This window comes from Balaenoptera ricei, chromosome 4 (assembly GCF_028023285.1).
Source record: "Balaenoptera ricei isolate mBalRic1 chromosome 4, mBalRic1.hap2, whole genome shotgun sequence".
Classification (NCBI taxonomy): Eukaryota; Metazoa; Chordata; class Mammalia; order Artiodactyla; family Balaenopteridae; genus Balaenoptera; species Balaenoptera ricei.
Genome location: NC_082642.1, coordinates 56,629,096 through 56,643,574, shown reverse-complemented (window position 1 = coordinate 56,643,574; position 14,479 = coordinate 56,629,096). Strand labels below are relative to the sequence as shown.

Here is a 14,479-nt window from a genome sequence, read left to right as displayed (position 1 = left end):
TAGGTTTAGGTGTACAGCATAATGCTTTGATATCTGTATATATTGCGAAAAAATCACCAGAGTAAGTCTAGGTCACAACCATCACCACACATAGCAACTTTAAATTATAAAGCACAGTATTGCTAACTATAGTCACCATGCTGTACGTTAGATCCCCAGGGCTTATTTAAGTTATAACTGGAAGTTTGTATCTTTAACCATCTTCACCCACTCTACCACCCCACCCCGGCCTCTCTCTGGCAATCACCAATCTGTTCTGTGTATTGATGAATTTAACGTTTTTAGATTCCACATATGAGTGAGAACATACAGTATCTTTCTCTGTCATACAGTGTCTGTATTTCATTTAGCATAATGCCTTCAAGATCCATCCATGTTATCACAAATAGGAAGATTTCCTTTTTTATGGTTGAATAATATTCCATTATTATAATAATATATATATATAATGGAATATATATATATATATATATATATATATATATATATATATATACACATATAACACAATTGTTTTATCCATTCACCTGTTGATGGACACTTAGGTTGTTTCTATCTTGGCTATTGTAAATAACGCTGCAATGAACATGGGGGTGCAGACATCTTTTTGAGATAGAGATTTCATTTCCTTTGGGAAAAAGCATCAGGAGTTAAAGAGTTCCTGTGCTACATTTTTTAGATCTCTTGAAAAATTGTAGTGAGCTACAATGTTATGCCATTGACCTATACTGAGGATCTCATTCTTAGAAGCTCTATGGAAAATGTTTAGTGTAAAGATGGTTGAATATGTTATTCCTGACATTACAGCGTCTTCTCTATGAAAACTCACAGAAGCTTCTCCGAGATCTCAGTACCAGGAAGACTGTGCTCCTCTCAAGCAGTTGGTTTGGTTTTGACTTACAAACGCTGAATCCTTTAACTTATCTGCTTTTTCTTTGTATTTCCTGCTACAAAGCTCAGAACCAAGGTATGGCCTTATTTTTACAACTTTGTTTTCCCCCTTTGCCTTCAAATCTTTTTCGGTGTAAGTTACAGAATAGCTGGATGTCTAGATGAATAGGTGCATAGATGAGTGGATGGACAGATGGAATAATTGATGTATTTGTAGTTTGATTTCTTTTTTTTCTTTTTTTTACCTTTTAAGTTCTATCTTCTGGAGACCTGTAAAACAAGATTAATTCCATTTCTACAAGTTCGCCTTTTAAACGTTTAATGACAGTTATTTTCCCTGGGCTGTCTCTTCTTCAGGCGAAAAATCAGAAATTAAAAGCTTCCATATCAGACTCAGTTCCACCATACCTGGGGTGGGTTTCAGTGTCCATGTGGCCAGTGCCTTTGCCCTCATTGTTTGACTTGCCTCCTCTACCTGCCTTACCTTTTATTGCCCCGGAAACCTGTGCCCTCCTCTACCCTGACAACCCTGATGTCCATTCTCCAGGACCCACTTCCAAGGCCACTACTTCAACCTGGCCTCACCCACAGCTTCTCCATCTACGAAGTTTCAAGGTCCAGGATCCCAATCTCCTACTCCAATGGCCTATCTTTCTAGCTCTTCTTACCTTTCTCCTACTATACTTGCTCTTTGACATCAAGATAGACACACTCTCAACCCGTCCGGTTTTATTTAGTCTGCCGTTCGCCGTCCTCCCTTGCTGTTCCCACCCCATCTCTCTTTTCCCACGCAGGCTTTCACCCACAGTGTATCATCTCAACTGAAACCAGTCATTAAGACCAGCTGGCAGTTTTGTTTTTCTTTTTAAAGGTAATTTCTGTTTTCCTTTAAAATGTTCCTATACTTTTTTTTTTTTTACTGAGGAATAGTTGATTTACAATGTTTCAGATATACAGCAAAGTGATATATATGTATGTATATATTCTTTTCCATTATAGGGTATTAAAAGATATTGAATATAGTTCCTTGTGCTATACAGTAGGAACTTGTTTATTTACTTTATATATAGTAGTTTGTATCTGCTAATCCCAGACTCCTAATTTATCCCACATCCCCCTTCCCCTTTGGTAACCATAAGTTTGTTTTCTATGTCTGTGAGTCTGTTTCTGTTTTGTAAATAAGTTCATTTGGATCATCTTTTAGATTCCACATATAAGTGATATCATATGATATTTGTCTTCCTCTGTCTGACTTACTTCACTTAGTATGATAATCTCTAGCTCCATCCTAAATGTTTCTATTCTTAATTCAAATCATTAACGTCCGTGATTAACTAGAAAAGTTTTTGAATTTCCACAGTTTTATCAACAACCCAGTGTCAACCAATATGTGTGCACTGGCACCTGCATACATTTTTATGTCCCAGGCACAGTGTTAAGTGCTTTCTATACATTACCTTAATATTCATTACAACCATCTCTCCCCACTTTACAGATGAGAAAATAGGCTTAGAGAAGTTAAGCAACTTGCTCACGGTCACATAACTAGTAAATCTCGAGTCCAGCGAGTCACCCAGGCAGTCTCACTCTAAACCACTGTTATTCTTCATGAAGTCTTAACAGTCATACTCTACCACAAGAACAGAAACAAAATCTTCATTTAGGAAGCTGTTTTTGTCCCTGTTTTGATATTAGCTGGCACTGGGTACTTAGTTGTAATGTTAGCCTCTATGGTTCTCAATTTAGGCTGAGCATACAAAAATCTGTTTCTTTTTCTAAATACTGGAAACAATTTACCAGCTGTTTTAAAGAAGTGTTTTTGAATTTTTAAAGTTAGTGAAGCCAGACCAGAAAGGAGGCACACTTGGCACTGAAGGAACTGGCTGAATGAAATGGAAAAAACCAGTACCTGAGTTGCTTTTGTTGACCATTTCAGGTTTTATCCATGAAACATTTCTGCATGCCCACAAATAATTGTTGAGTCATTAAAGATTCCCCGCCCAGATTCTACTGTATTTTTAATAATAATTCCTTTAAACAGCAAATAACAATAGCTACTTATTCACTTGTGAAAAAAAGAAAGTGATGCCATTTGATGCTATGCAGCTAAGCCATAGCTCTAACGATAAGATATTCCACAGGGTTAAGAGCATGTTGAGAAGTTTAATGGTTGAGAGTCCCAGCTCTGGAGTCAGACAGGCTGGATCTGCCCCCTGGCTCTTCCACATATCAGCCACGTGACTTTGGACACACCACTCAGCCTCTCTGGGCTGCACCTTCCTCATCTGTGAAATGGAACTAATAATCCTTAGTTACTCCTTTTATGAATTTTAAATGAGATAATACACGTAAAATGCCTAGCACAGTGCTTGGCATATGGAAGCATTCAATGAATTACAGTTGTTACTGTGATAATCATCATGATAGCAAATGAAAACTGTCACCCCCACAGCAACTGCCAAGCTTATATTTAAAGTTGTGCACATGCTTACATTTTATTCTTTGGAAGAAAGACTAAAATGTGAATTGCTACCAAATTTTAAATCAGAGCTTGCTAGAAATAATGATATGTAACTTATCAAGATGAACTGCCAGAACTCAAACATAGCACTATAAATTTCAGGAATTAACTTATGAAATTATTAATTATAGACCGATGACAGATATTTATTGAAATAAAATTGTGTCCACAAAGAGCTCAGGTGCACTCTGGAGCAGGATCAGGAACCTCTGGAAACTCTAGCAGTCCTCAGGACACTGCTGAAAACACGTGAAGAAAAGGCAGAACCTGTGGAAGACTCGGCAGGTGTCAGAGAGCTCCCGCAAACACCAAAAGAAACACGGACAAATAAATAGAGATAATGTCCACAGAAGGCTTAGGAGCACGCCAAAGCATAAACTAGACCCAGCAAACACCCTCAGCATCCTCACGGGAGTGCTGAGGACACCTAAAATACAACAAGAATTAATGAAAAACCCGGCAGCTCTCAGAGAGTGCCTATAAACACCAAAAGAACCAGAGGAACAAATAAATGATGATAAATGCCCACAGAAAGCTTAGGAACACTTGAAAGCAGAATCAGTAAAAAATCTAACATGCATCAGGAGGCTGCTGACAACATCTAAAGTAAAAGCAGAACCCCTGGAAGACCTGGCAGGTATCAGAGAGTTCCTGCAGACACCAGAAGAACCAGAGGAATAAATAAATGGTGGTGATGTTCACAAAATGCTTAGGAACACTCCAAAGCACAAACCAGAACCAGTAGAACATCTAAGAATATTCAGGAGACCACTGGGAACAACTGAGGGAAAATGCAGATTCCGTGGAAGAAGATCTATCTGATAGGCATCAAGAGTTTACACAAACACCAAAGGCGCAATACAACCAGAGAGTGAAAGCAACAGGAACTCCCTAACGCCCGGTGGAAATGTAGAAAAGGTGAAAACGTCACAGGTTTAAAAAAAAGAAAAAAAGATTGTTTAGGATGCTTAAAGAAAGGGCAGAACCAGTGGAAGACCCAACAGGAACCTACGGCCCTATGAAAACTTCACAGCAAATTGTGGACCCAGAAGATAAGACAATAAGAAATTCGGGACAGTTCCCAGGGAGAAACGTGAATCAGCTGAACTCCTGACAGCAATCAAGAAATTTCTGAGAACTTCTGTGGAAAAGACTGAACCCATGGAAAACCCAACAGGCACCAACAGACAAAACTCCTAAAGAAAAGGGAAACCAAGTAGAAGACTTGACAGGTCTTCTACAATTTGCAAAACTGTAATACAGTGTGACTCTTCTCACTAACCTCAGGACAACTCCAAAGCAGATATGTGAATGGACAGGTAATCCTACAGGCATGAAGAAACCTAAGAAACTCCTAAGGCACATGCAGTAGAAAATCTGGCAGACATTACATTACTTAGGGCAACTCCAAATTTTAAAATCTTGTTCACAGGAAACCCTTAGGAAGGAGTCAGATATATCAGGGGAATTACAAGGAAAACCAAAACATCTGTAGGCTTTTAGATGTGAAAAATACTACTCAAGAAAACCGAGTAATAGAAAAAATATTAGAACATACAGAGTGTACATGTTTTTCAATCAAAAGAAAATGTAGAAGGCCATACAAAACTTTTTATTAAAACACCAAAAGAGGGACTTCCCTGGTGGTCCAGTGGGTAAGACTGCGCTCCCAATACAGGGGGCCCGGGTTCGATCCCTTTTCAGGGAACTAGATCCCACATGCATGCTGCAACTAAGAGTCCGCATGCCGCAACTAAGACCCGGTGCAGCCAAAATAAATAGATAGATAATATATTTTTAAAAAAATAATAAAACATCAAAAGAAAACCTGGAGCCAATAGTTATCAGTACTTGATTGAAAACATCAAGAAAAAAGAAAAATGCAGTCGAAGACTTCTTGGAATGCAAACACTTACGGCAGAATCCAAGCAGAAGACATGCTGTTTGGAAGTGGACTATAATGGATTTGAAGAAATGTTTGATTCAGTGAACAAAAATAAGGATGGACCACGAGATCTCAGTCAAGAAAACTCCTCTTGTAAGCCTTGTGAACATGAACCTAAAACTAATGCCTCTGAAATTGAAGACATGTAGCCAAAGAACATTCAAGATAGTTAGTCAAAGAACAAGATCTATCCTAAGAAACAAAAAAGATTTAAAAAAACTAAACATTTGCCTAGTCAAAAAGAGAATGTGCAAAGAGAGATAAATGTAAAGAAATATGAGCTTAATTTTCAAGAAAAGCTGTCAGGGAATGTCCCTATATCCCAGGCACAGATATAGAACTGATACAGAACTCAAGTCTCTGTTGCTTATATTAACAGAAAAGATTCAGATAAAGAAAGATGAAAAGAATACTGTGAAGAGTTTCCAAGAGAAAAACTCGGAAGATGGAGCTATGAAACTAAAGACAGAGACTGTAACATCAGAGGAAGAAGTAAAACTGGTGTAAATCTACAGGAATCTGATAGCTTGGCCAGTTCAACAAGGGTTATGCACATGGTGACAAACCAGTGAAGAGTTTGCAAGAGAAAAGTGAAATCTAGAATGAAGAGAAGATACTTTTAAGACCCAGGAAAATAATCAAAAATTAATTTTGATATGGTAAAATCTTTGGTCAGTACAGAAGAGAAAATTCACACAAACCAAAATAAAACAGGAGCAAATCTTCAAGATTCTAATCCTTTGTCTGATGAAACAAATGTAGCCAACAAAGAGGCAGCAGTAAGACAGAGGTAAATAAAGATTTATTGTGTTTGAAATCTAGAAAAATTAAAGTCTTTGCTAAAAAGATGCAAAGATTTGATCTTTGCCCCAGTGTGACACAGAAAATTCTGTAGATAAGAACAAAGAGATATGTTTACAGTCATTTAGTGGATAAAAAGGAAAAATTACCTCATTCAAAACTGGAAAACTACGGAAGTCACATGCGAATAGAACACAAAAGAAACACTTTGGAAAATACTGTTTTACCAAAAGAAGAAACTTTGTGCAAAAAGCCAAGGCATAACCAGAGTGATATTAAATCACAGCAAAGATTAACCTGGAGTTCTAAAAGATGAGTTTGGGAGAAAACATCTACTGAAAATCCAAAGCAGGATAAGAACAACACACAAAGAAAGAAAATAAGAACTAGAAGATATCAAGACAATGAAGGTGCTTAGCTAGGAGGGATAAAAAGTGATAATCTTTAGTTTAATGGCAAGCCTAAATATCCTCCATAGAATAATTTTTGCCATAAAATTAAAAGTGAATTCTGTAAGTAAAAGAGAATAAATAAATAAAATTAGGTTCTATATGTATTTAAGTATAATCAAAGTATTGCTTTTATTTGACATTTAATTATTTTATAGGTAAAATTTTAAAAACAGAATGAAGACATCCTTTCTATCCCTATGGAAGAAAGGATGTCTTAATTTCTTGCAATTAGCTGGTTACTGATTGAACCTTTGGTTGACAAAATACTTTCCCTTAGCCTACCACTTATTAGCCTTTTCACCAATGGATGAAAGGAGAATGAAAAAATAAATTGTAAACCAGTGAGGTCAGACATAAACTTGTCAAATATTCTATTATTGATTGGTTGTCTGTAACTTACACTTTTGGAGAGATGGCTAATGCTGGGTTGTTCAAAATAAAACAACTCATTGTTTCTCTCAGTGTGGAAATCCAAATTAATTATGATTCACGAAATTTTTACAAGTCAATACAGAATATAGTATAAATCTCAACACCACATCATGTTTATAACATACCAGTTTCAGCTCTGGATTGTCTCCTTTATTAATTCCACTTGAGAGAAACTATATACAAAAAGCACAACGTAAAGATACTTACCATATTGCCTTTTAAACTGTTGAGGCCATTTCCTTAACGTTCCCTTTGGCCTTCACAATTGAATCTTGTTTTCCTTATACAGTACACCTCATGCCCTTTGGCATAATTGCCAATGCCATTCTCCATGGCTGAAGCACACGAACATTTGCAGAATGTGGCAATTAATGGCCTCTTAAAACTATCATTATATCTCAAGAAGACATTTTCCTCTTGGTTATGATACTGAACAACACCATTACAAATTGCTTTTAAGCAACTGGTGATTATATACATATACACACACGATTTAGAAAATCAATCATGTTTTCTCTCATTCCAGATGGATTCTTACCATATCCAGGGCCATTATTTCCCTACTCATGAGAAGTCAATGAAAATAAAAATGTCTGAAATGTTTTAGTACGTGAATTAGTTTGATAACTGAAAACCAGGAGCGAAAGTTCGTTAGTACTGGAGAACCTGGCATTTCCAGGTGGCTTTGTTTAAGATATGGTATGTAGCAGCCTTGCAAAAGATATCAGTCACAGACTGTATATCTATATAGATATGTCTGTATCCATATAGCTACATCTGCATTCTATACTATATATAGAATATTAAAAATAAGTAAAATCAGCATCTTATCATGATTTATTTTCAGGTGAAAGAATAAAACTATTTTCTACATTTCTATTTTCTACTAGTTCTATGTAATAAATAACTTCCAGGTGAAATCTATAAAACTGACCACCAAGATATTGCCGTTAGTGCTTTAAAAATGTTTCTATCCAGGTATTCTAGTGTTGTGAACACATGGGTTCTGTGTGTAGTAATATGGTGTGTTAAATATGTGTGTGTATTACCATGAGATATGTTAATTTATCACTAATAAAAATAGCTTTTCAGGATTCCGCCCCCCCAACAAAATTATGCCTGAACAGAATCATGCTTGGTAAATCAATGAATTACAAGAAAAAAACCAAAGTAAACTCATTTTTTATTGAACTGGGGGATGTGAATAAAAGCTTGTGTGACGTGTAGGAAAAAAACAAGTGCAAAACTTGTTGTAACTTTAAAATTTAGTAGAATCTCATTGCATGATTGGTGTCACATTATAGACATTCTGAATTTTAGGGAGAGAAATGTTCCATAGCTGGTACAAGGAAAACATCTTGATTCATATTTTACGTGTATTTTCACAAGATTTTGTTGTACACTTCTAGATGTTGGTAGTAACAACATAGAGGATATACTTTATATACTGGTACTTGGATATTCATGTTGATGTTTCAGATATGGGTGAGTTTTTAAAAGTGTCTAAAACAGTGTTCCCTCAAAGAATAAATCATTAAAGGAATAAGGCAACTTTCCGGTTTGTCTGAACGGTGGGTGGTACTGACAGCCACATGTAATTAAAACGTAGTGTTTGAGTAACATTAATATTTGTGATTATTCAATATAATGTGATTTCATTAAATCCTGTACCATTCTCAAAAAATTTGATATAGTCTCAACTGCTGATGCTTTTGCCAATTCACAGCTTAAAATTGCTTTTAAATGATAAAGACACACATTTCATATTTTAATACATTACCATATAGTCACACATCTAATACAATTTGCATAGAGAAAGGTTTTAATGTTTTCTGTTTTAATACACTTCAAATGATTCTCTTTAATGACAGGGTCATTAGCTTTTAGAAGTTTAGAGTAAACCATTCTCTTCTCTTACAATTCAGACATCTTAAGATTTCTTAGAACTGGCAGACTTTTTCAATCAGCTTTAAAAAGTTTAAAGTAATCAAATCATTTTCTTCTAATACAATTCAGATATTTTAAGATTTCTCAGGATTGTCAGAACTTTTCAATCATAAGAACAACTTGTCTAGATACATGTGTGAGGTCCACTGTGTAGTTTTTCTCAATGTAATACTCATCCTTCCCCAAGAAGAGAAACCTTTTGTATTTGTTTTCCTTCTTTTTCTTTCATGATAATCACAAACTGGAATAATTATATGATATACAATGTGTTTACTGTACATATACGATATGCATATGTATGTTATACATAATGCATTTTAATATATTACTTTATATTACCATTTGCTGAAAGGACATTTCACAGAATGGTAGAACTGATACAATGACACGTTTTTTTCTTAAGATAGGTTGAATCCTTCTGTAGTACCTTACTGCACAATTATGGCTTTAAACAAAAGTTACAAGTCACAACAAATTATGCTTTGTATCATGTTGTGAAGTGTATTCCAAATGGAAAATGGAGGGAAAAGTGCATGACATCATGCTTCATGGTATGGCATACATGTATGAATCCTTTTTACATATAACTATGACCTTGACTACATACATAATGTATGGTTATTATAAAAAGTTATATATTATGCCACAGTACTAAAAATAAAATATATTCTTCTCAAATAGTGAAAATAAGGTATCCTTCATGTTTTTAATCACACATGTTTTCTCGTTTGACCATGCCTCTTCTTTTTCCCATTGTAAATGAAATAATGTCCAACATTTTATTAAACAGTAATGATAGAGTGTAGACCATTTCTGGGCCATTAAGGCCTAACAAAGGGGCTAAGATGATTATCTTGTCATTAACTGTGGAGATACCCTCCGGATGCGTTTACTACATGGTAAAAATATAAAGGACAAATAAATATAAATATCTTCTCAGTTATTGAAAAATCAAAAGTTCAACTGTACCTTATTACGAGTATGGTCCTGGATACGCGTAATTGCTGCATAAGTACGGCAACTAACCGGATATCACGGCTCTCCCCCACCAACCTGTGAGCTGTGACTATGCTTGGCCAGGAGGACACGGAAGGGTTTTCTTGGGTTCTCCGCAAGGGAGGGATTCGACCACACCTAGGTGCTGCTCTTCCAGACCCGCGCGCATCAGTCTCCAGTCACGGCTCACCTCCTCGCCCTCCGCCCATCCTGGGAGACCTTTACCTGTCCAGGCGAGAGGGAAAGGAGTGGAACTGCGTCCCTCTCGCTTCATCCCTAAAGGTTACTGCCCTTCTCCCGAAGCTCATATGTTCTCTGATTCGGGAAGCAGGCACTTACAAGTGAACTCAAGCCGAGGCGAGGCTTAGGGCGGGGACGTCCTCCAAAGTTGCGCTCTGGGCTCGTCTGCTGCTGTCGCCCCCGCCGCGCGTGCCTAACGTTTCCTTGAACCGAATGAAACGTAGGGAAACTTAACATCCCGGGGGAGGCGGGGGTGGGGATGGCCCGAACCCAGTCTCCGGGCGACAGGCGGGGTCTGAGACAACTGGCGGCGGCGGCCGCGGCCCCCTCGGCCTTGCGTCCTACCCGTAGCCCCAGGCCCGGTTCTGTCCGCGTGGTCCTCGCGAAGCCCCGGCCGCTCAGATGAGCGGGAAGCGGACCTCGCCGCCGCCGTCGGACTCCCCGGCGCCTCCACCTCGCGGGTGGCCGAGCACTGACACGGGCAACACGACCTCCCCGGGACTGAGCTGCTGCAGCCGCATGGACTCCTCGTAGGTTGGCAGGTACTTGACCTCCTCGTAGCTGGGCAGCTGCAGGAAGACCGGCGACACTACGCGCAGCTCCTGCTCCGAGGCGCAGGAAGGGGCCGAGCGCCCGCCGCCTGCCCGGCCCCGGCCACCGCCTCCACTGTCCAGCAGCGAGTCCTGAGAGCCGGCGGCCGCCTCGTCCCGCAGCAGCGCGGGCGAGTCGTCGTCGTCGTTGTCGTCGGGCGGCCGCGCGGCCCCCGGCTGCCCGGCGCCCCCCGGTGGCCCCGGTCGCGCCTGTCCGCGCGGGTACCTGCGTGGGCTGGGACAGATGATGCGCTGCAAGAAGTAGCCGATGGCGAAGAGCACCAGCAGGATGAGCAGCCCGGAGAGCTTGCGGACGAACCAGCCCACGTTGTCGAGGAAGGCGTGCAGCGGCAGCTTGCAGCAGCGCACCGCGGTGGCGTTGGCCGCGTCGCAGCAGCGCTCCCGCTCGCCGCACGCCAGCTCCGCGCAGCCCCCGCCGCCCCGCGAGGGCGCCACCAGCGCCAGCGCCAGCAGTAGCAGCAGCGGCAGCAGCGGTGGCGGCGCCGGCGCCACCGACAGGCCCTCGGCCGTGACCCCGGGTCCCCACATGGCCCGCGCGTACCGTTGCTAAGGTCCGGGGGCGCGGGGGGATCCGTCTGTCCGCGTGTCCGTCAGTCCCTCCCCGGGCGCTCCGCTCGGGTCCCGCGCGCCGCCTCCCTTGCCTCTGCTACCTGCGGCCGGAGCAGTCCTCACTTGGCCACGCTTGGGCGGAAGGAGGAGCCCGAGGCGCGCCGAGGCTGCGGGAGGCGGCCGCTTCCCGCGCCTGAACAGCCTCCTGAGCTTCTGACCTTAACCCCGCGCGCCCAGCCGCCCAGGCCGGGCGCAGGGCGTCCGGAACCGCCCCAGATGGCAGGGGCAGCCTGCGTGGGGCTGCCGTGGGCATCTTGGCCCCGGCCGGCCGCGCTCTTCCAAGCCCCCCTTGGCACCCTCCGGCGCTGGAAGGGTTAACGCTCTGCGCTCAGCCTGGGAGCCCCCTGATCTTGATTAAGTCAGCCGTCTCGCTCTTCCCCGCCACTCGGGTGGGGGCTCTTGCTCGCGTAGGTGTTTCAGTTTTAAATGATTGGATTTCCCCGGGAATGTTGTTTAAATTGACTTGCGACTGGGATTCGCTTACCATCCTTCTTGTGATCTTTCTGATTAAAAATGGATGATGGCCATTAATGGCTAGCGCAGCCCCGCAGCAGTCCCAGAGCTTGGGGGGGTTGGAGACCGCCGGGTGGTTCTGCTTTCAGGCAGATCCAGGGGGCTGGAAATCCGGTACCCACAGGAGACCTCCAGAACAGATAGAGAATTCTCCGGAGAGACTAAGGTCACAACACCACGGAAGTATTCCCAGAGGGTCAGGGAGGACTCCGCCAAAGTGACCCAAGTTGACCAAGGAGAGAAGGCGTGCCTATTTCCCCAGGGGCTCATCCGACAAGCCCCCACTGAGCTCAAGGGACAGAGCAGGGATTTGGGTTTGGGGTAGAAGGAGGCCTCTTCCCCAGCGTAAGTAACACATCTGTGAAGTGTCAAAGGGGAGTGTAAGTGGTTGGCAACGTTCCTGAGCGTTGATCTGCGTCTAAAGGGTCTTTTTCAAGGTTACTCTTGTTTGCAAAGTTTGCCTTAAAGGGAGTCTGTGCTCCCATTTAGCACATGGAGGCAAGTAGTCACCGCTCCGTGGTTAAGCTCCTTGGCACACACGGGAGGGATGGCAGTTACACGGTCCCTGACACAGGCGCATCTGCTGGGTGGTGGCCTTAGAGCACCAGGAACCTGTGCTTCTATTAAGGCAGACTGAAACAGTCATCTTTGTAGGATTAATTAACTCCCTCACCCCTTAAACACCTGGTCCCCTTAAACACTTGACCAAACGGGAAATTCCATAGTCATTGAGAGAAAAAAGTAAAAGCAAAGGAAAAATATAGGAAAGCAAATATAATATAGGAAAGCAAAAATATAGGAAAGCAAAGGAAAAATATAAAAGCAAAGGAAAAATCTCAAAAGTGTCACTCAGACAAAACTACGTCATGTGAAGCTTAGTAGAGCACAGGTCCTTCTTTCTAAGCTCTCCTAAAGCCACAATATTTCTCTGTGCCATCATCTGTTTCTCTATAGGGAGGCCTAAAACCTATTTTGTAAAGACTGACTGACAAGGGGTTTCAAACTGTAGTAAGATAACAGGGTGGAAATGATTCATTTTAAAACAATGAAAATTGTATTATTCTTTCATTCACCCTTTCTTTTGCCAAATTTGCATTGAACATTTTCTATATTCAAGGAACTCTGCCAGGTGCTCAGCATTATGGAGAAATAAATGATTCCTCCCGAGCATGGAATAAACCCAGGTCTGCAGTCCTAGCCACTGCTAAATGGAGTACAGTAAAGGAGAGATTCCACAGAGGGAAAGAAATGGCCGTTTCCTCTGTGATCATGACTTGTTCTTACTTTCCCAAAGGAGGAATAAAATTAATGGGTTTCAAACAGTCTCAAAGGTGAAAGCAATTCACAGATTGAGATGGACTTTGAGTATGAAATTGAAAAAAGTGTGAAGATCTCTTTGGGTTTTTATTATCTGATCTTTTAGGATTTCTGCTAGTCATAGTAGGAGCAATGGCGAAAGTAAAGGGGAAGTTGTACGATGGATGATGCATAAGTGAAAGTGTCCTGCTTATTGTTATTTTGAAATTACTTAACAAACAGCATTTAATTTGTTTAATTTCTGTTTGCCTTTAAGAGAGTTAGAATTTGTTTGCAGACCATTAGGACACAGTAGAAAAACAGTATAGATCTTATATAAAATAAAACATTGGCAGGGTTATTTATATGAAAACAAAGAAAAGGATGAGGTCTGCAAAATGAGTATAGAATGGATTTTTATTTGATTTTTTTTCTTTCCAAATTGATAGTCCCAAAGCATCATCCATTAAAGACCCTCTACAGAAACCGGCGCCTCTTTATTTCTTCTCTGATCTCTCAGTCTCACTTAATTCATTTTTATTTGCAATGTAATTTATTGTGTACAACCTTTTGAAGGAAAGAAAAGAAACTCTATAGCTTTAAAAGCCCCAGAAAAGACATGATCTTCACTACTCAGCGTCCTTATTCTTTATATTTGTTTAACACAAAAATAAATGTGTTAGCTCTCAGGAAGTCATAAATTCAAGCCACTTAGTGAGGAAGATGGTATTTAATTATATGTTCCATAGAATAATTGAAAGATAAAGGAAGATCACAATGTAAAAATTAAAAAGAAACCTTATTTTGTTGAAAATTGGCACTAAATTGTGTGTAAATAAGTGTGTGCAAGAGTAAAAAAACAGATGAAAGGGGGATGGGGACTGACTTTTATCCAAAAAGCATGGTCTCTTGGAGTACAGCTTGATAAAAATTAAGAACAATTAACTGCTTTATCTTGCTGTGGTGCTTGAAGAATATTTTTTGAAAAATGTATCTTCCTCGTTACTTACATTCATGTGAATGAATGCCTAATGAGCCATACTTTTCAACATTTTAGAACAGAAGAAAGTAAACAGAACACAACCAAACTGGCTGCTGTTTCACCTGTGCTTCTGGAAGCTGTCCTGATAGCTTGAGAAAGAGTGGGTGGCCCCATCACGCAACTTTCTGTTCTGTCACATGGTGCCTGGTCCAGAAGGGAGTTTCTCTCTGATGTCTGCTGACT

The 14,479-nt window shown here is 40.8% G+C and overlaps 1 protein-coding gene across 1 annotated transcript; it reads right to left on the bottom strand.

The window, feature by feature from the left end:
- Nucleotides 1-10,526: 10,526 nt before the first annotated feature.
- On the bottom strand, nt 10,527-11,364 carry C4H3orf80 (chromosome 4 C3orf80 homolog). The gene has a single exon (XM_059921958.1). It carries the CDS (start codon nt 11,362-11,364, stop codon nt 10,624-10,626), a length of 741 nt encoding a protein of 246 aa, XP_059777941.1. The 3' UTR covers nt 10,527-10,623.
- Nucleotides 11,365-14,479: the final 3,115 nt, after the last annotated feature.